This window comes from Penicillium canariense (genome assembly GCF_028826845.1).
Source record: "Penicillium canariense strain IBT 26290 chromosome Unknown utg000007l_segment0_segment0, whole genome shotgun sequence".
NCBI classification, from domain to species: domain Eukaryota; kingdom Fungi; phylum Ascomycota; class Eurotiomycetes; order Eurotiales; family Aspergillaceae; genus Penicillium; species Penicillium canariense.
In genome coordinates, this window is record NW_026622734.1 from 1,684,257 (window position 1) to 1,704,620 (window position 20,364).

Here is a 20,364-nt window from a genome sequence, read left to right on the forward strand (position 1 = left end):
GAAATCTAGTGTCGAAAAATATCACCCAAATCCCACTCAAAATCCCAACACCAAATGCTGGGACCGGGCCCAGTCGTTCCACTGGCTCAGCCGGAGCTGCGTTCATGGATCGAACTGCTCTTCCCCACAGCCGAGCTGGACCCCACCCTGCTGGGCCGAAGAAGCGCCGCTCCAGGGGCAGTGAGATTGGAATTGGTGATCCTGCTGGCCCAGACTCTACTCCGTCGTGAAGTTGGCATGGCGAATATCTTGAGTGTATATAGCTAGCGTGGGTAGCACAAGGAGCATGGGGAGGAGGCCTGAATAGCTCGGCCACTCACCCTGACCAGTCCAAGTCCGTCCAGTCCACTCCGCACCCCACGCCTATTGGACCGGGGGACGTCTCCTCCTCCATTTCGAGCCCCTCGAGTGCTGAAGTCCTCTGGGCTCAGAGGGAAAACGGAGATGGCAAAGCCTGCCAGCCTGGGAATCATTGAAGGGGGAACCGTCTATTTCTCAAATGCCTTCTCAGCCTTCCCTCCCTTCACCATCCTGGGCGGACACGCCTGGGATACTCCTTCTCACCACCACCCTTCTCTCCCTTCCCTGACAACAAACACAACGCCCGACGCGTCCCTAGTTACGGGTAAATACTACTCGCACCGCAGTCTAGACCCAAACCCAAACTCAAACCCAAACCACCAGGCGGGAAAGGCCCCTGCAAGGGTTCATCGGACAATTAACGGATCACCAGCCCAGGCTCGGGGAAGACAGCCCCGTCGCATCCGGACGCTGCGGCTCCCCATCCGCGCTCGCAGATTCAGATCGGTCGTCCCAATATCCAGGTCGGTCTCACGCATGCCTTGCCGCCTGCAGGCCGGCAAAATGGGCCGGGACGCATCCGCTGGCCCTGGTGACGCCATTGACGATGGCGAGTTTCAGTTTCTGGCCGCTGGGTCGGGTCGGGGTTTGCGTGTCGGCCAATGAGGGGGATGTGCGGGCGCCGTTGAGACATGTTTGGGATTCGGTGCTGGTCTGATGGTCCCGAGAGACAAGCGTTGAAACTGATGATGTGCTGCTCTGCTTATACTAGGGTTCGACGGGGAGAGCTCCCCAGGGAAGGGTTGCGGCTCGCTGGGGAGAGAGTCCTCCTCCGGCCTCCCTAGGGAGGAACAGGACCTCTCTACTCCTGACGCTCCCGACGCTCCCGACGCTCCCGACGCTCCTGGGTCTCCTTTCCTCAAGGCAGGCACGTTGCTGCGAGGGTTCCCTCGAGCAGCAAGCCCAGTGGAACTATTGTCCACGGTAAACCCTTGAGAAGCACAATCTCAAATCATCCTACATGATGGCAGCGGTAGTTGTAAATCCCGCACTGCGGCTTCTATAGGTATATATCCAGCATGACAAGAATGTGAGCGGATGAACCAAGCGAGGGCTATGCAGGGCCAGACGTTGGCCGGGCAAGCCGATGGGTTGTGCAGGAACCGGAGGTTATAGGGCGATCGATCGGGTCTGCCGATCAGGGGGGAAACAAGGATGCAGGCCGTAGATTATATATTGTCCAATACTATGTTATATATACTGTGAGGCACAGTTGTCGGCTGCGGAGTGTGCAGCCGCGCTTTGGATCCGCCGGTGCAGGCTGTGCAGGGCCCGGGCAGCTCCATCCGCCAGCGGATGCCATGCACGACAGACTTTTCTCATTGGAATGTGGGCATTGTCGAATGGGGAAGAGGGACGCATGTCCCGGCCAACAGAGTAAACAGCACTGGCCTGGCCCCCTGGAGACTGCACCGCAGGCCAGACGCCGAGTCTACGAGTCGTTCGAGTCGAATCGACAATCTAGATCAAGTTTCAGATCTCAAGGGGGGTCAGGGATCCACGAACGTGATATCATTAGCAAAAGCACCCGATTCCGCCGGCCCGTGACTCTGCAACAGCCTACCATTTTAACATCGGAGTCGCCGTAGTCGATTGGTCCGATCGGACACAGAGTTCTGTAAGAAGCCAATGGCGTCCACCACGGCTTTTGCTGCCGCGCGCGGATATGATTTGTCGACTGTCACGTCGGTACGAGTCGCGCCCGAACCGATATGGAGGGAGGAGACTCTTGGCAAAGGGCCCCCGGAAAAGGAGCACAGGCGGCAAAAAAAGCCCGGGACGCAGGCTGAAAGTTAGGATGTTGGATCCGGCGCTGGCGGGGGATCCCCAGGGTGGGGATCTTCCCCACGGACGCGGACGTACCAGTCTAGGGCAAAGTCCAGTAGAGCCGGTGGTCGGCCTGCAGTCGATGGAGCAAACTAGCTGAACCCGTACGCGCAAATGAGGGACGGTGGAACAGTAAAACCGGTACCGAGGAGTCTCAGACGGCTGGTGTCACGGAAAAGAGAGGAAAGGGCGAGGGGAACAAAAAGGAAACGTGACGGCGACTGAGCCCGCCATGGCTAAAAAGCAAGGAAAGATGATGAAGGCCCATCTCTTGCTGGTCTGCATGGGAAGGCAGGTCAGAGATATTCCAGCGATGGAACGTTGCAGAGGCGTGTCAAGCGCCCTCTGAGGCTCCCCGAGTCCCACGCCGTTGCGCGGTTCCCAAGAATGGGGACGCGGAATGGTCCCAATGGCCACAGGGGCAGTTGTGGCTATCGCAAGGCTTCCGCCACAGCGCTCAGCGGCGCGGCCGAGCAGCGCTAGCCGAACTGAAACACACAGACCAGGGCGATCGGTGGGGCTCGTCTCAATGGCTGATCCGGAAGGGCCTCCGCGGGACTCGTCTCGCGGATAGGCAGGGCTGATATCTCACATCTCACATTCTCCCGTAACCCAGCCTTCTGCATGGGGATTTTTGATGACGCTGGCTGGGGCCTGCGGCGGTTTTTTTGGGCCGGGGATGCAGCAAAGGCCCGTCCGATGCTGCTAGCCGACCCAACGCGCAACGCGGGCTGAGAGCAGCCGCATCCGCAGCTCGAGAGGGTGAAGAGGGGATGAGGGGGGGGGGGTAGTACGAGGAACGCGCAGAGTGTAGGACAGTGTCAGACCGCCTGCCACATCTTCAGATGATCGCGAGTCTACGCCGACGGCCTCAGAGAGGACGATACGCTGCTCTCGAATTCCAAGTCCTCGCCGATTACTTGGGAGGAAGCCTAGGATGCAAACCATCGCAAGAAACAAAAGGACCGTCCTTTTGATTATGCGCCCTTACTGGAGCCGGCGGTCCTTGCTGCAACCCCATCCCTACGCGGGGACGTCATGTAAGGTCGGATAGGTCATGATCTGCTGTCCCCCCCCGGCTGGCTCCTGTGCTTTTGTTTACCTGCGGCATGCATCTGGTTTGCCGGCCACTCTTTTGCACCGACAGCACTGCACGGACTGGTGATGGCGCTGGCTGGGCCTGCCAAGCCCTATTTTTGGCCTGTCTATAAACATATCCCCTTCACCCTCGTCCATTCCTTCCTCTCTCCGGTAACCATCCCTGACTCGGTCCAGCGCTCTCCTCCTCTCATCCGCTCCTGTCTTTTTCGCGATTCATGATCTGCTCCTAGGACCACTGCGTCCGAGTCTCGCCATTGCTGTTCCTGACCCTCGCTGTGACATCCTAGTCCATGGATCGCGGAGACCATTACTGTCCGGGCGAGTTGGACGCGTTACACGCAGACCGGAACAGATCAGAAACTACCATCTGCCTGCCCTCACCATCGCCGTTGAAGCGAGCATCAACATACATCCCCAAGGCAGGCCCTAAGGTGCTGGAAGAGTCCAACGCCGACCCATTCTACCTCGAGCAGTCGCTGGCTGCCACCCCCACAACTTGGGCCTCCTATGCTCCCACCATTCGCGATGAGAGATTCAGTGACGACGCCAGCCAATACTATACACTATCTCTGACACATGAGAAGGAGTCTTCAGATCGGTCCAAGCGTTCAGAGCAATATACGGGTCCGGATCGGTCTACTATCGCACAATTGGAACTGGAAAACAGCCTCAGATTCCATCGCTATACTTCTTCCACAGAGGACGACCGGAGACCACTGCACAGTAGCCAGGAGTCCTTCAGTTCAGTGCAAACGGACGGCACCACGCCTGACCTCACCCCCAGCAGCTCCTTCTCTTCCACCTACTCCTCGCCTGCCTGCCCCGACGCGGTGCTGAAGGCGACGGAGAAGCTCTACCGCCACGCACAGGCAGCTCAATTCGAGCCCCGTCGTGCTTTCTATCTTCCCCCGTCGACGCCGCCCAAGCAGCTCCCTCCACCTCCCCCAGTGCCTGCTCTCCCCACGGCACGCACCCGACCTACTACCCCTGCTGCTGAATCCGCTCCTACCCCAACCCTGACAATGAAATACGAGACATCCAGCATGTCCTCATCCTCCCACAGGAGGAAACCGCATCCAACCTTACCCAATCTCTCCCGTGGCACAGGTTCCCATAGCCCCCGGAGGAAGCAGTCCAGCCCGGGGACCCGTCCTCCCTTGGATCCATCCATGATCTCTCCCCCCAGTTTGATCAATCCAGTGACCATGGAGCCGCATGCCACGCACTTTGAGCAGGCTCTCTTCATACCTGCCAATGACTGCCCCAGCCCTATTCCCAGCCCGGTGGCGAGCTCCCCACCCATTTCGCGGCAATGGACCGCAACATCCATGGAGCGGCCCTCGACTTCCACCATGGATGCATACTGTGAGCAGTCGGTATGGGAGTCCGACTCGGAAACCGAGTCTATTAGCCACAAGTCCCTCTCTCGCCGGCCGATCGACACACTGCGCAAGGTTCGCAGTCGCGCAAAGCTTCGCGCCGCCAAGTCCCAGCCCAAGCTGCACCAAGCCATGCTGGATGACCAGATCCCGGAGAAGTTCCCTTGCCTGCCCGACGATGCCGTCGGCCACCCCATTCCCGATCCGTATCGCGGCGCCAGCCTCGATCGACCCAGCACCAGCCGGGACGGTCTGCGGTCGAATCACCCTCTCCAGACCCTGCGTCTGGTCGCACCATCGAACACTTCCCTCCTCAAGCCGCGGTATCGGAACAACAGCAACGGCCTTGGCCGCGAGTCAGCCATGGACCGCGCGACCGCCGCGGCCGTGCAGGCTCGCTCCAGACGTCGCCAGGGCTCCGACTCGCCGGAGACCGTTCAAGAGGACAAGGAAAAGCTCACCTCCATGTGCTACGAGCAACACTCACCCGCACCCTTCGAAGACCCTGTCGATCAGCGGCCCTTCTTCAAGCGGGTGCTGGACTCCCTCCGATCTCTCAACTGCCACAGAGCATCTATAAAAACAACCACGACAACCATTTAAGTGATATCCCCCCGGCTGGTTACCTGATGAGGAGTTAGGGTGGGCTTGGGACCCGGCGTTTTTGCTTTTCCAGAATATCTTCAACGGCCTTTCCTCGATCTGATCTTCCACGATCTGCTTGACATGACTTGTTTCCTTCACTGTCTATGTGTTCCATGATGACGAACACGCCCACACTCACTATATGCCTTATGCTTCCTGGGCACTGCCCATCGACCTTTTCAAGAAAATGATCTTCACGATTGCTGGGGCTCATGGCCCCCAATGTTCTCGGAGCCTCTCCGCACGAACGAAGTCACGGACGAACCAACTTTGCCTGCACCGCATGGCTATGACTTTCTTTACCCCCTTCTGGGACCCGACTTTCCTTAAACTGATTTCCTTGAGGCACCCTGTCCTCCGCCGCTTCCCTTTTTTCTCTTACTGCGCACCACTCTCCCCGGCGCTGTACTACCATTGCTTCTATCTGTTCATCTGGTCACGATGTCTTCCTCGCCCGTTGGATCCGTGGCTCATGTTTCATGTCAGAATCTCTCTGTTTTCCTTCCTACTTCAGACTCAGTTCATCTTTTCTTTTTTTCTTCTGTGGGACACCTACAATAATGACATAAACGGAACACGGTGTATGGCTCCTCAAGACTGAATTTCTTTTTCGCCATTTCTTAGCGCACCCAAAAGCGTCTCCTTCTCCTAGCTATTCTCCTGCCATGTGGTTGTCTGGCACAAAAATGCAAACCACGCAACATTTCTTCCATCAGTTTCTTCTTCATACCTGCGACCCTGTTGTCCAGGGGATTGCGTAGATGATCCTGGAATGCCACAGTCCTGACATCCATCCGGGCAAGTGGACCTGAGGCATCACTCACTCGGCATTCATCGATGCGACGCCGACCAACCTTCCCCTCCTCTTCTCCATCCTACGTGATTGGTGGTTGTTAAATCCGGCTCGTCTTCTCAATCCACGCCGGTATGCACGATAACAATGATCGACTGCGTCCTAACTCCCCTGTCCACTACGGGCAGTTCCACGTACGTAGCTATCTGCTACAGAATTTTCGATTATGGGGTGTATGTCTAAGGCCCGCCGAGAGGGGTTCCATTCTGGCGTCCCGCAGCCAGCCGGACCAAAGTACCACGTCGATAGCTCCATTGGCCCGGCTCAGCTATCCCTGTTCTCCGTCGACTGCCATGAACCCTAACCCTGCAGACGCAGGGATGGGACCCTTGGTACTGGGACCGTTGAGAAGTACGGGGGATGTGTCTGATCTGGCGTACTGGAAGGGCCTAGAGCGTGGCGGTGCGTGCGTCTGGGCGCGTTCGTACTTGCGGATTCGGGGTCTACGAAACTTCCGTGCAGGCCGTTGCGAATCAACTTAGTGCCTTTCTCAATGGCGTAGCTTATGTTGTTGTGATAGCACTCTGAACCTGAACTCTGCCATTAGTGTGCTTTGGGGTAAAAAGCCCTAGTCTTACAATGACTAGCTCTCGTCGACAGTCTACTCACTCTTCATCTTGTTTACGTTCTGCCCGTCTTTATCTGTATACACAGCTTCTATGCGGCCATTGCAAGGCCTACCACCCCAACCTCCCGTCGGCGCGAAATCCAAGGTTGCCTTCTCGTCGAAAGCATGACCTACCACTACTCGACAAACCCTTGGACTCCCTCCCGTGACCATTTGGTGAAAAAGCTACGGAAGCAATTGTAAAGAAGGTTACGATAGGTCTCCGTGCTGGACAAACGGGTTCCAAGCACCTATTGGAGTAATGGATGACTACAACAAGATTGAGGCATAAAGACATTGTGTTGTCCGATTCTCCTTGCTAGGGATTCTATTCAATCTTCCGCTCCAGGGGCGCGCAGAAACCCCAGTAAGGAGATCCATCAGGGCTCTCTCTCTATGTCTCTCTCTTCTGTTGGTGGAGATTTAAAGCGGATTTGACAAAGGGGGGCCATCGGTAACTAAGAGTCACCAGCGAGGGAGCACCCGGAGCAGCTGCATCACCGTCTGCTCAGCTAACAAATGTAGCCCATACTAGAAGGAAGCAGATTGCTCGAGGTTTCTGTGATTTTCCTTATTTCACAAATCCTTACTGTGTGCTGGAATGGCATTGGTCTCTAATGCTGTGATTTCCTGATTTCCTGATTATTGATGGGGAGGAACCGCGAGTCTAGACTAACCGTCCCTTGCATCAAACCCCACGCCGCGGTGTTTGGCCCAGTAGTGCAATTCCCCAAACAGATCGCGCTCGGCTCGGTTGAGCGCCTTCAGTTCTAGCATCAACCCTGCGCAAGAAATTCTTCAAACTATGTCGTTGCTCGCGGTCATGATCTGTTTTCGTACTTCTGCATGGCTGCCCTCTATATCCATGTCATTCTCCACAGGATAAACGCCAAATCTGACCAATCCGCCCACCAATCCAAACCATGAATTCGCCGTTTCATGTGTCAAGGGCAATAATGCCAAAGTTCGAGTCCCCGTCCGCGGGGGCCTTTTTCCGTAAACGCAAGGCGCCATGGCCGCCAGCTGCCGGAGAGCTTCCGACAGGCTGGTGGCTTCGGATCTATCGGGATTTGTGGGATTCTCTGGAGCTGCCCCGACGTCCGCAAGGCAAACTGCAGTGGGTAGCCGACGAGCGGGTTGTGTTTGCCTCGGGATTGTGGGCAAACACCGGAGCTCGTATAGTGGGCCGAGGTGTACAAGGCAAGTTGATACATCGACCCCGAGCCCAGCGGTTCAAATAGATCGCCATACCCTCGCCTCCCGGCCCTGTTCCACTCTTCAATACTCCCCTGGACGTCGAACTTGGTAAACAAATCCCACCTCCCTGCACAAGAAAGGAGTCGTGCGCCCCACCATGTGTCTTGGAGCAAGCAAGCCGTTTTCCCAAACCAACGCCCGCCGGACCGCCCTTCCGCCGACCGGACTGCATGTTCCTTGCAGCATCTGCAAAACCCATCCGGGTGTCTGGGACCCATCACGATTGAAGGGATCATGCACCGATGCGGGACGGGTAGAGGGCCCGGCGCAGAACGTATGGCTCGCCCTTCGGCTGCAGCGTGCAGCACGGAGTTCTTCTCCGGTGAAGGGACAACATGTAGCAGAGTGACTGTGTGGGTAAACAGGGTTTTTACGTAGAGTAAACAGCCCCCTGCGGCGGATGGGCAACGAAAAGCAAGCGTGAGCGCTGGGTCGTTCAACCTTCAACTCCGCTTGGCCGCGGCGCCCTGGGTTCCCTCTTTTTCTCTCTGGCTTTCCTTCATCTCGAGAGCTTCCATGTTCTTCTCCCACTGTGGCACGGCAACTCGTTGCTCCCACTGCGTAATGACTGCGTCGCCCTTTCGTCCGAGTTGCGCTTCGGCGGGCTCCCCTGCTTGCGCACCGGGGGTATTTCCCGCAGATCCGGATCCAGATCCGGCCCCTGCTTCGAAGCCTGCGAAGACGGACTGCACATCGAGTGCTTTGGTAGCTTCCTGGTATAACCTGAGGACATGCTCTCTCGTACGGCGGCGTGCGGCAACCGTCTCCGCGGACTGTGTCTCGTCAGGCCGTGCCGACGATGACCCCGCGACGCCCCGAGTGGGCTTCTTCACCACGCCCGAGCCAGACCGGTCCTCCAGTCCTCGCGTAAGCCCTTCTAGAATACCCAGTATCGTCCCGGCCCGCATGCCCAATTGGGCTCCGACCGGGAACCCGGCGTCAAAGCCGCGCTGGACGTGCTCTCCTTTCGAGGTTGAGACTCCGTCGCGGTACCCCGCGGTCACATGCTGGCGACGGAGAGAAGGGAGGTCGGATGGTTCGGCCCTACCGGCAGACTCTCTCTGTGCACTCATCGGCACTGGCACCTCCCGAGTCTCGGGCGGCGAGGAGCCGAAGATGTCGTCGAGAGAATTGTCGACTGCGGGATGCGGTGCTGCCGCATCTGTGTGTCCGGAGCTCATTGTCGTGGCGGGCGAGGGTGGGGCAGAAGGCGCAGAGCTGGAATCGGTGTTTGCCGAGGTTGTCATGACCTGGACGGGTTATAGGGTTGAATTGAGGGTTGCCGGCTATTGCCTAGCTTTGCTGGTGAAGGTGATGACGATGGTGGGAAGTGCGATAAGAAAAAAAAGTTCGAGGCGGCCCCGCGGCTCCACAATTGGTCTCCCGCGCTTGGCTCCCCAAAATACTCGGTTCAATCCAAGGCATGTCGCTATAGGAGCCCGACAAATAAAGCTGAACCTCTTAGGAGAATTACCATGTAATATCCGACAGCCATGGGCGATATCACGTATACCACATGACTGCTCCGCAGCATTGCTTGGAGCCCAGCCCCCCACCCTGGTGCTTTAAATAGCTGTGCAAGAGACCATTGAACATCCATTGGGCCTCTTGCAACTAATGTGAGCTCTATAAACAGCCGTCAATGAAGTGTGAACCATTTCAAGGCACTACGTACAATAATCCATAAGAAAGACGCGCCACCTAATTTCGGACGCGGGCTATTTTTGGCCCGATCTTCCGGAAGCAGTGTATAGTTCCGTGCTCTCTGTTGGCTTCGTCATTCTCATTTTTTGTTGTAATATGAGCGGCGTGCATATCCTTTCCATGCCTATTATGTACTACAGTCGTATCCCGACGATCATGATATGTCCACATTATGATGTTCAGTCCCGCCATACCTGTTCAGCATGAACAGCAACATGCACATCACATATCTACTACACGCAGTCTGTAGATATCTCAAACACACGCCGTCCCGTGCGTAACAACCGTATACGCTCGAAAGCCATTATACGGATAACACACCTCCCACCCATCCGTAATCGAGCCAAGCAACGTGCTCGCTCCCCCCGAGCAGTCCTCCGTGCTAAACATGCAGAGATCGTGCCAATCATCCTCACTCGGGCTCTTCCACGACAGGCTCTTCACATTGGTTGAATTATACTCTGCCCCCAGCGCCTCGCACGTCCGATTGTACCGGCCGTAGCGGTAGTAGATGCTGAGGTCGATGTTGGAGTCGTCCGGGTTGCAGGTGGGGACGGCCTCGCTGAGGAGGCGCAGGTCCCACTGTGGCTGTCCGTTAGGGTGTGTATCCTGTGTCTTCGTAGCGTGAGCAGAGAGGGGGATAGACGTACACTTCTATACGCGAGGATCGCGCGTGAGACGTGCGGTACAGCCGCAACGGCCACAGTGAAGGCGCCGACGACGAGAGGAGCGCGGAAGCATCGCATGGTGACAGGTCGAACACGATATGGGGAGAAACAGGGGTCTTTTTGGCAAGGGTAGGACAGGCCAAGATATGTACAGAAACGAAAGGGATACGGCCGACAAAAGAATAAAGAACACGACGCCTGATCCGTGCAGCCCGTCCTCTTTATACCTGCAACAACCCCAGCTGAATGGCCCAGATTGAGCCCGCGGCCGATCACGACCTCCCTCAAAGGACCCCTGATGGACCGTGATGGACCCTGACCGGGACTGGAAAACTCCTGGGCCTTTTCCAGACCCCATCAGCCAAGCAGCGTATCCACAGACCCATCCCCCGTCACTCACAGCGATATGGTCGCCAGCAATCGGGGTGAGAGATATTCTAGAAAGGCCCGTGGCAATGGACAAGCCGAATGCCCACTCGACCCCCGATTGGCCCCACGAGTCGGTCCCTGGGCGTGCATGCAAGACCCTGTGGCGACGAGTCAGACGAGGAGGAGAGGGGGGTTGATTGGACGGAAAGCGGTGGTTTGCTTTCGGGCCAGGAACATGGCGAATGGGGGTGGGGCGGGCCCCGAATGCTGCGGGGAGTTTTATGCAGACACGGGGGCACCGGGCATGGCTTGTTCTGGGGGCTTCTTTGCAGGCACTTTCCTGGCGGGGGGAGTCCAGCTCCTGGAATCTGGGGGTGCATTGGGGTGGTGGCGACTTGGGCTGAGACAAAGATGGAATTGCGAGCTACCTCGGATTTATGGCAGCGGAAGGTACATTCTAACGATGGAGTGTGAGCGGATGAGGATGTGTCGGGCCGTGAGTATAGCCCGCCCCGCCCCGCTAGTGCGAGCGCACTACGACAAGCCCACGTCCTCGGAGGAGCATCCGGTTGTCGAAGAGAAGCGAAGGCCATGAATACGAGGCTGTCAGCACGGACGAGTAGCCTGGACAGAAACGGACCAGCGGAGAGGGTCATGGGGAACAATCTAATTCTTATTTATTGTTTTCGCGGTGGCTCTATTGCTATATCCCACCCGGGTATACAACTACAGTACAAGCAAAAGCCAAGGAGGCGCGACACGGGCCCCATCGCCCAAGGTGGCTCTGACCATCACTCGCGCCCCGAGGAACCTGGCGCCAACCGCCAAGCTCGAAGCGGCAGGCTCTGGAGCTTCGTGGCGGCGGGCTTGATGAACATGAAGAAGGTAACGGTGCCAATGACCACGCAGAGCATGTTGGTGATGTAGTAGCCGTCGCGGTCGACCACACAGACACCGCCGCCGTTGACGCAGCGGTTCTTCGCAGGCTCCAAGGCGCAGGAGAAGGCTGTGGTGACGAGGGCATCTGTGAGCGTGTCGGCGGGCGGGGCGACAGAAGGTGGGATGCAGGTTGCCTCCGTGAAGAGGTCGACGAGCTTGAGGATGAAGTAGCGGGGGAATGTGCCGCCCAGGTTGGAGACGCTGGATGCGGGTTAGTGGGTGGTTTGGACAGAGCGGCCTATACACAAGGCCGGCCAGGAGGGGGGAGGGGAGCACTCACGTTGCGAGAAGGGTCATATAAGTTCCGCCAATCGCCGGATCAGCAATACGGGCGTGGAACGCGGAGATGGCCACGAACATGACTGTGTTCATGAAGGTCGAGACCACATGCTCGAGGATCACGGTCAGCAGATACCAGAACGGAATGTCCGCGCCGCTGGGGTAGATCATCACGGTGAACTGGGCCAGCACCGCGGCCGCCAAGCGGCCGACGAAGGCCCAGCCCCAGAGCCGCATCGGCGTGTACTCGGTGGACCACTTGCCCGCATAGTAGCCAAGCATGATTTCAAAGGGAAAGTCGATCAACACGACCAACGCCATGTTGTCCTGGCCGAATCCCTTGTCCAGCAATTTCAAGCTGGTTACGCCATCATTGGCCTGGAAGCCGATCTTGGCGATCAGGTGGATCAGGATGATGGTTTGGATGTTCTTCAACTTCAATACGCTCCACATGCTCTTGTAGACGTCCAAAATGCTGTCGCGCTCCTTGGTGCGGTCCTCCTTTTTCAGCAGGGCCAGACACAATGTCACAAACAGGTATGCCCATCCCCAGAAGGTCAAGTACCCGCCCAACGACATCAGGCCACCCTCGCTGGGGACAGCCCGGAACCACCGATTGGCAAATTCCTTCGAGTTGAAGGCCAAGAAGACGGTGTAAGACAAGAAATGGCCGGCCGTCAGACCAACTGTCTGGGCGGTGGACGCGTAGGAGATATTCGGCGGTGACATGAGGGTGATAGCCCACCCATCGACGGCGATATCTTGCGTCGCGCAGAAAAACACCAGCAGGAACCACCAATAGGTGAAGTTCCACACGCCCTCGCCGCCATTGGCGCCCGCCTGCACCATCATATCGCCAATACGTCCGCCCAGAAAGATCATCGCCAGCCCCGCAATCACTTGCACCGGCGTGATCCAGCTCTTGCGGCGGCCAAACCGCGGACTCCACACGGCATCCACAATGGGACTCCAGAACAGCTTCAGCGAGTACGGGTACGACGCCAGCGAGAAGACGCCGATCTGCCCGTACGACAGGTACGGCTTCAGCAGGAAAGGGACCGAGCCCGTCGCCAGGCCCATCGGCACGCCCTGCAAGAAGTAAAGCACGCAGAGCAGCAGGAAGTTCCTCCGGTCACTGGACGGCAGATTGCGGAAACTGGTGGTCGTGAGGATGGGCGTTGGGGGGACGGGGGGTTCATTGTCGAGGGAGAAGTTGGGGTTTTGAAGGACGCGAGCGGTGCGTTCGGCGGACGACTCGGTGGAAGTGTCGCGTTTGCGCATTTCAATATTGCTGTTCATTTTGCCGGTCCCGTGTCCGTTCGCATGGCCGTTTTGGCCGGTTGCTACTTTCAGGCTCGGTGTGGAGCGGCGCTTGGAGAGGGAGGCGTTTTTGCGTGTCATTGAAGAATGAAGCGAGGGGAGCCAGGGTGGCGGATGCGGGAGGGAGCGAAAGTGTGATTTGGGTTTCAAGTCGGAATTCGAGGGAGCTGTGTCGATAGAAAGGATTGGAGGTTGAAAGCTCGCCGTCAAGGGGAGAAAAGAGCAGAGAGTGGAGGTTTCCGAGGGAGGGTGTCGAGGTAGGGCACGGAGAACGGGCTCGCAGTGGCCTAGATGAATTCGAGAGCTCGAGTGGTTCACCACGTTGGCTGGTTCCACGCGTGATGAGCGGTCGGGGAGTTATAAACGAGTGACCAATGCATGGGGGACGAGTTGGCTGGAAGTTAGACGAGGTCCTCGTGAGGTGGGTTGAGGATCCCAAGTGCGTGGGCAGTGCGAGGGGAGGCGCGCGGCGCGTGGAGAGGCAAGCTGGCCTCTTGCGGGTTCTTCCCCGGCAGCGTGGGGACACTAAGATCGAGTCGTTCGTCAAGTGGGTATGCCACAGGGCAATCATTCCCACGGCATTGCAGGGTCCTAGCCCTACGCCGTCTTATAGGTCTACGCGATAAAGCTGGAAATGAGGGATTTTTAGGTCGTACAATGTTTGTATTCTAGAAGATCAGCGTGTTGGCGCTGCAGAGAGAGTCACTTGCGCGGTGTCCGCCACGCTCATACAGTGTCCAAGGAGCTTTTTTCTGATGGAATAGCCTGTAGGCGCGAGACGACACGTTCTGGATTACTCTTTTCGTGTCTACTGCCGACAGGCGGCAACTAGGGTATCGAAGGGCCAGCCGTTTGGTTTAAAGACGGGAATCCTCGATGCGGGGTCACGTGTGATCTGGGTAAACACAAACATCGCGAGTTGCATGCGCTACACCAGCTACCATCACTCCAGGGCATTGTGGTTAGCTGGCCACGAGGTCTCAGGCAATCTGAGAACAAGCACTCGATAACCACGACGGATTGCCCGCCTTCCCACTTTCCAATAATGGCCCAGCCCGCGCGAGATGCACCCGCATCTCCAGACCCGCTCGAGAAGGAGCTGGATGAAGACATCCAGTCCATTCGCGCAGAAAGTCCGTCCCAACAAAAGCCCTCCACCTGAATCAAAAGGCAACAGCTAACAACCCCTTGTCTAGTCCGCACTCTCCAACGCCGCAAACGTTTTCTTGCCTCGAGCCTCCTCTCCTCAGACTCCGTCCAAAAGCTCACGCGCAAGCTCCCACCAGCTCTAACTTCCATCCACGATGAAGTCTCGCCCCTTATTCACGCCGCAGGCAAACACTCCGAATTAAACCACTACCGTATCGGCTTCGGTACTACCGCATTCCCATTCAAAGATCCATCGCCCGCCGCGCCGACCGAGAGCTTGCTTGGCGTGCGGATCGATATCTGCGCGCGGAACGGTCGCTTCGCGAAACCATACTATGTACTCCTGAAATCAGAGCACGCCCGTGGTGAGGTCAAGAAGAGGCTCTGTGTTCATCGGCATACCATCCCGGCGTTTATCGCGCTGTCGAAGCTCGAGAGCGTGTACTTGCCGTTTCCTGTGTCGCGCAAGGTGCAGGGGGAAGATGATCATGGAGAAGAGTCTGACGGGGAAGCGATTGAGGCCCTGAAGCCTGTACAAAAAGGCCGGAACGCTGGGGGGAAGCAAGATCTCCGGGGGTTTGTTCGCGAGTTACGACGGGAGCTGGTGGCGTGGCATCTCCGCACAGATGCGATTGAGCTTCTGCGCGAGAAACTGGGGTTGAGCGAAGAGTCTCAATTAGATCCCGCTGAGCGCTTGTCGCCCGAAGCCAGAGGCGGCATTGTGTCTTTGGCATTGACTGCCCTCGAGGCACGCTATGTGCGCATGGAATGGGAAGATGGCCGAGTTGGGCGGTTCAAGTTGTCTAACACTGGTATCGTGGAGCGCGCAGTTGTTATCGGCGACGGTGGCCGGGACAAACAGACTGAAAATGCGATGACCGGCGCCGGTGGAAGAGTGGAGAGCCTTCTCGACAGACTACAAAGGCGCGACTCAAGAACAGCATGAGGCATGCCGCTGGCGTTCCGGTGATATTTGCAAGAAAGGCAACCAATGATACCCCATTTACAGCATTCAATGAATCCATCAAGGAAAGGAATATCATATCAGTATCAATATGGTAAATCAAGTATCTATTCAGCAGAGCCGTAGTATCCCAAAATCAAATGCTATGCACATCTGGAAACCAAAACAGCCGCCGCCATGCGATATGTATAGACAAGGCAAAAATGACCAAAAACGTAGAAATCAAATATTCACGCATAAAAGGTATGATTACAAGAAGAGGTAATAAGGGCATTAGGTAGTATTAAAAAAAGATTGAATCGCTTTGCAAGTGGTCCGGTTTCGGGAGGATATAGGTCGAATCCGAACGTTGCGAATGCAAGTCGAATATTAGAAGCAGACGGCCCGGCGAATTAATAGGGCTTTGAAGGGTCTTAGTCTTACTGCTGGGTCTCGGCTTCGGGGAGAGAGGGAGAAGGGCCAGACAGACAGGCGGCCGAATCTCGAGTCTCGGTATCGGCGGCACTAAACGAGAGAGGTGGTAAAGGACCGTATGGATGGCCATGTCGCACCTCAAGTTGTCGGCGCAGAATGGCTTCTTCCAGACCCCACCGGTGCTGCAGCTTGGTTTTCTTGTTGTCCAAGGCCTGGATCATAGACGTTTCTTCGGAGCGGTGCTCGGCCTGCAATGCGGTTATATTCTTGCTGTGCTGGGCGCACATGTTGTTCAGCTCGCGCTCCATGCGCGCAATAGCTTCCTGCAGTCTGACTTCCTGCCGGTCCCGAAGAACTTTGATGCGAGACTCGTGGAGCGCGTCCATAGTTTCGTGATCATGGTACTGCTGCTCGAGCTGCTCCTTCTGCTGGCGCGTAAAGCGGCGGGCGGGCGGGGTCGTGGACTCGGAGCCTGAGAAGGAATCGGAAGATCGTTCCGCTGCTGGCGCAGGAGAAGGTGGAGGACTCGCGTTCCGGAAGTACCCTTCCATGTGCTTGATGCGAGTGCGCGAGTTCTGCTTTGCACGGTCGAATTCGCGTTGCTGTTCCATTTCCACGGCAAGTTGACGCTCTTCCATGCGAGCGGCGTCCTCAATGTTCTGTGACATACCCAAATTAGTAAAATAGCTCGGAACCTCCTGCGAATAGCTCAGGCCATACCTTCTCGCGCTTTTCACCCTGCTGGCGCTCGTTGTCGGACTGCCGCTCGGAGAGGGCGGTCTGGTGCCGGCGCCGGAGGGTGCTTAGTGCCACATCTTGGAACGCCAGATGCCTGTTCCTCTCCATTCGATGCCGTGCCAACATTTCCGCCAATTCAGGATCATCTAAGCTTCGTTGCAGCGCCTCCTTGTCGAATATGGGAATCTCCAGCTTCGAAAGAGACTCGGCCGTGCTGCTCGGCCGGGCATATACCTCGTGGCTGCTGGGAGGGAGGTCTCGCTTGCTCTCTAGATAAACATGATCCACCACTCCTCCCTCATCCTTCGAGATCATGATTTGCGCATTCGGCGGGGTCTGGACGTTTGAGGGCGTCCGCTTCTTGCGAAAGTGTATACGCCCAATAGCATTCTTCAGGCTGTGGCGGCGCTTCTCTTTCTGATCGGCCGAGGCAACGCTCAGCACGGAAGCCCGATTCGGCGTGGGCGACAGCCCTCCATAATTATTTCCATAGTTGTCAAGCACTGTTCGGCTGTCACTGGAGCAGTACGAAGTCGGGCGGGTCGATAAAGATGCCAGCGATCTCGTACTCCCCGGCTTGACGCGCTCCGAAGCAATTGTAATGTGTGACAACGATGAGACGACCTGGTCGAGCGGAGAAGCGGACGACGGCTCGTGGGACGGGGTGATCGATCCCTCGCAGATAGAATTCCGATCGGTCGACGATCCAGACGAAAACACAGGGGATGAGAGATCGACCATTCCAGAGTGAATGGAGGCGTTTAGCGATGCCGAGGCTTCGATCTGCGGGACCTTCAGGCCCAGGGCCTGCGCCTCATCGGAAAGCTGTTGCGCCCGCACTTGCTCAGCTTCCGCGGAGAGGCAGAGGACCTCGTCCCGGTATTTGTCCTCGTCAAGGACGGAAGTCCCGGCCTGGGTTGCGTCCATGATTCTATATACAGGACCGGAGTTGGCGATGGGCGCCTAGCCAGCGGGCGCGCATGGACCGGGTGGATGGGGTGGAGAAACTGGAATGCGGCGCGAGGTTCACGAGGAGGGCGAAGGGAGTGGACTCGTCCACTGAACCACAGGGACGGTGGACGAGGACAAGGCGCACAATGACAGCATCCGCCGGTTGATTATTTGGGGGCGGGATGTGCGGTCAGGATGAAGTAGCTGGCAGAGAGCGCAATGGGGGGAGGGGGGAAGTAGTAGCAGTAGTGGGATGAGGGGCAATAACTCCGGTTGGCGACAGTTGGTCGATAGATTAATATTAATCTCCTGGGCAGTTGCACAGTGATGGGTAAGAATAGACGGTAAGGACTGGAAGGGAACGAGTCAGAGGTTAGGAAGAGGAGGTTAAAAGGGTTGCCCGATGCAGGAGATCCCTCTACCGATCGGTCCCCTCCTATTTTTTTGTTGCCATGTGGTTCTTACGGCTTAATGAAACCGGGTGACCCACGGGACAACCCTGAAGCAATTCGCCCACGCCTCATGCCCCATGTGGACCAGTCCAACAGCCCATCCGCTGGCACGTTGGCAGTCGCACGTTCGCAGATACGGGCCGCTACCAGCGCGTTGGCAGAAACAAACTGCATAGAAAAGCTATATACGATGTACGGACAAAACCCAGGTCAGCCAGCTCCCATTCATCCTGCAGCAGCTGGGGCTAACCAGAGTAGGGCTTAGGGTTGGTACTCATGGAGCCGCGGCCCGGAGTGGTTCCCGGCGGTCCAAAGTGGTCCCCGCGTGGCGAGAGCCATGGGAGCAAGAAAACGGGTCAGGAACAGGGGCACTCGGAAAGTAGGTGCCACGAAGACGGAAAAAGATCAATATATGGGCCAACGAGAAGAAGCCGCACAATAAGATTAAGCCTGCAACATGTCCAGAGCCAGTGCATATGCTTGGTCCCGGGGCCGGCGCTGCGGGGTTTCAGCCCGCGTGCGCTTGTCCCACGCGTGGTCGCAACCCGCCATGCGCTCGCTGACCACATGCCGTCCCGGCAGTTGCTGGAGCTGCTCCGCTAGTTGTTCTCCCTCGGGGGCCAGCGAGTCGCCCGCAGCGGTGATCATCAACAAACAGTGCGGGAACCGGTCCAAGTCGGCGTACTTGGGAGAGATCCGGGGGTCCCGTTTGTCCACGCCGGGAGGCACGTAGCAGCGATTGAACAGTCGCGCGATCGAGATTGGAATGACCCGCCCCTTGGGGTCTGGAGCTACCTTCGCGGCTGCGTCCGAGGCCAGGTCCAGCACGGGGTAGAACGCAATTAGAGAGCGGAAGGTATGAGGAGGAAAGAGTGTCGCTGACGCGGCCAGGGCAAGGTTCCCACCTGCACTGAATCCGGAGATAGAAACTCTGCTGGTGTCGAACTCCTCAGTGCGACTCAGGACGTAGCGAATGGCATCCTCGACATCATTCAATGCCGCCGGGAACGGGTTCTCGGGTGCCAGGCGATACCGCACATCCAAGACCGTGTACGGGGTCTTCTGGCTGACAAGCTGGCAAAACTCATCGTCGCTGCCATGCATCGACAGCAGGAATCCGCTGCCGTTGAAGTTAACCAGCACTGGAGTTGGCCCCGTTGTGGAGTGGGCTGAGCGGTACACATGAACCTTGATTGACCTCCACGGATCGCGCGATGCAATGTGACGCACTTCATCTGGCCGCTCTACAGGGCGGGCAGCAAGCGACAGCGACACCGACACCACGGATCGCAGGAGCACGGCTAGGGTCTTGAGGTAGCAGTACCTCAAGAAGGACGTGATGGACGGCATGCTGGCGGTTGGAGAGGGGAAAGGAGCTTTTGCGAAGGGATAAAGGTCGGTGTAGTTTGTCTGGGCCGAGGCAGGAATGGGACTAGGCGCGTGTTGGAGATCTGCAGAACCTACCAGCTCCTCACCAATCCTAACCTGACCCCATCCCTGCGACAAAAATGGTATACAGTGATACAAACTATACAAACAGGTAAACGGCCTGGTTGAGTGTTCGCAAAAGGTTTCAAAGCATCTTTCGAATTAGGGGGCAAAATGGCTAGGGGATGAGGGGAGCTTGGTATGCAGGTTATAGAGCTTTACCTCAGCATGTATTTAGCCAACTTCCGCAAGGATAACTCCCTCTCCTACTGCGCAAGCTGAACCTTCCAAACGCACAATGGAAGCCAGGGCAGACACGCCTACAAGCAGGGCCTCTGCCTAGGCTTGAACCTTGACCCAGCTGTCAAAATCTTGGAGTATCGCATTTGTTTGGAAGAATGGTATGGAGTAGTTGGTTGCTTGTACATTGTTAATATTCACGGTTTCAAGTAGAAGGAAATGTTTATTGAGACAGGCACATGAATGCCACTGATTGGTTCTTCCCGCTATTTTACTTAGCTGTGATGCAAAACGGACATGGAACAGCTTCTTTACTCCGCCATATGCGAAATGAAGGTAGGACGGAGGCTGTGCTAATTTGGTGATAGTATGGTGCGTTGACCTTTTGGAGATGCCATGGCCTTCAAGCTCTTTGGGCAAAAAATCGCCGCTCCAGGCGACCCAACCTAAAATCCACGTCAAGAGTGAGGTAGGAGCACGCACCTCTCCAGCCAATCAGGCGCTAGCCCACCCGTCGTCACCTCATCTGCTCACACTCTCATCGTTCGAAGGTCGGTGTTTCGCGGAATCCCCAGTGAAAGAACATTTTGAATATTGGGATCTAGGTGTGGCTTTTTTCCGATAATACTAGGACCCGGAGCTTATCTTGATTCTCTAGCGGCGTTTTGTGAATACTCGAGCCAGCTGCGGACTCCGCTCCACCCGCTATCAGCAACCACG

The 20,364-nt window shown here is 56.8% G+C and overlaps 7 protein-coding genes across 7 annotated transcripts; 3 read left to right on the forward strand and 4 right to left on the reverse strand.

Annotated features, from left to right (window-relative positions):
• Nucleotides 1-54: 54 nt before the first annotated feature.
• On the forward strand, nt 55-1,296 carry N7482_009634 (uncharacterized protein; the record flags this gene model as incomplete). The annotated part of the gene is made up of 4 exons (XM_056691758.1): nt 55-180; nt 264-268; nt 330-946; nt 1,073-1,296. 4 exons carry the CDS (start codon nt 55-57, stop codon nt 1,294-1,296), a joined length of 972 nt encoding a protein of 323 aa, XP_056539464.1.
• Nucleotides 1,297-3,578: 2,282 nt separating this feature from the next.
• N7482_009635 (uncharacterized protein) lies at nt 3,579-5,270 on the forward strand (the record flags this gene model as incomplete). Its single annotated transcript, XM_056691759.1, has 1 exon — nt 3,579-5,270. One exon carries the CDS (start codon nt 3,579-3,581, stop codon nt 5,268-5,270), a length of 1,692 nt encoding a protein of 563 aa, XP_056539465.1.
• Nucleotides 5,271-8,472: 3,202 nt separating this feature from the next.
• N7482_009636 (Yae1 family protein) lies at nt 8,473-10,479 on the reverse strand (the record flags this gene model as incomplete). The annotated part of the gene is made up of 3 exons (XM_056691760.1): nt 8,473-9,279; nt 10,178-10,321; nt 10,384-10,479. 3 exons carry the CDS (start codon nt 10,477-10,479, stop codon nt 8,473-8,475), a joined length of 1,047 nt encoding a protein of 348 aa, XP_056539466.1.
• Nucleotides 10,480-11,561: 1,082 nt separating this feature from the next.
• Nucleotides 11,562-13,389, reverse strand: N7482_009637 (SD08430p; the record flags this gene model as incomplete). The annotated part of the gene is made up of 2 exons (XM_056691761.1): nt 11,562-11,910; nt 11,990-13,389. 2 exons carry the CDS (start codon nt 13,387-13,389, stop codon nt 11,562-11,564), a joined length of 1,749 nt encoding a protein of 582 aa, XP_056539467.1.
• A 964-nt stretch (nt 13,390-14,353) lies between these two features.
• On the forward strand, nt 14,354-15,403 carry N7482_009638 (uncharacterized protein; the record flags this gene model as incomplete). The annotated part of the gene is made up of 2 exons (XM_056691762.1): nt 14,354-14,441; nt 14,505-15,403. The coding sequence occupies 2 exons, from the start codon at nt 14,354-14,356 to the stop codon at nt 15,401-15,403; spliced, it is 987 nt and encodes a 328-aa protein (XP_056539468.1).
• Nucleotides 15,404-15,840: 437 nt separating this feature from the next.
• N7482_009639 (uncharacterized protein) lies at nt 15,841-17,500 on the reverse strand (the record flags this gene model as incomplete). Its single annotated transcript, XM_056691763.1, has 2 exons — nt 15,841-16,494; nt 16,556-17,500. The coding sequence occupies 2 exons, from the start codon at nt 17,498-17,500 to the stop codon at nt 15,841-15,843; spliced, it is 1,599 nt and encodes a 532-aa protein (XP_056539469.1).
• Nucleotides 17,501-18,420: 920 nt separating this feature from the next.
• On the reverse strand, nt 18,421-19,326 carry N7482_009640 (putative esterase/lipase; the record flags this gene model as incomplete). The annotated part of the gene is made up of 1 exon (XM_056691764.1): nt 18,421-19,326. One exon carries the CDS (start codon nt 19,324-19,326, stop codon nt 18,421-18,423), a length of 906 nt encoding a protein of 301 aa, XP_056539470.1.
• Nucleotides 19,327-20,364: the final 1,038 nt, after the last annotated feature.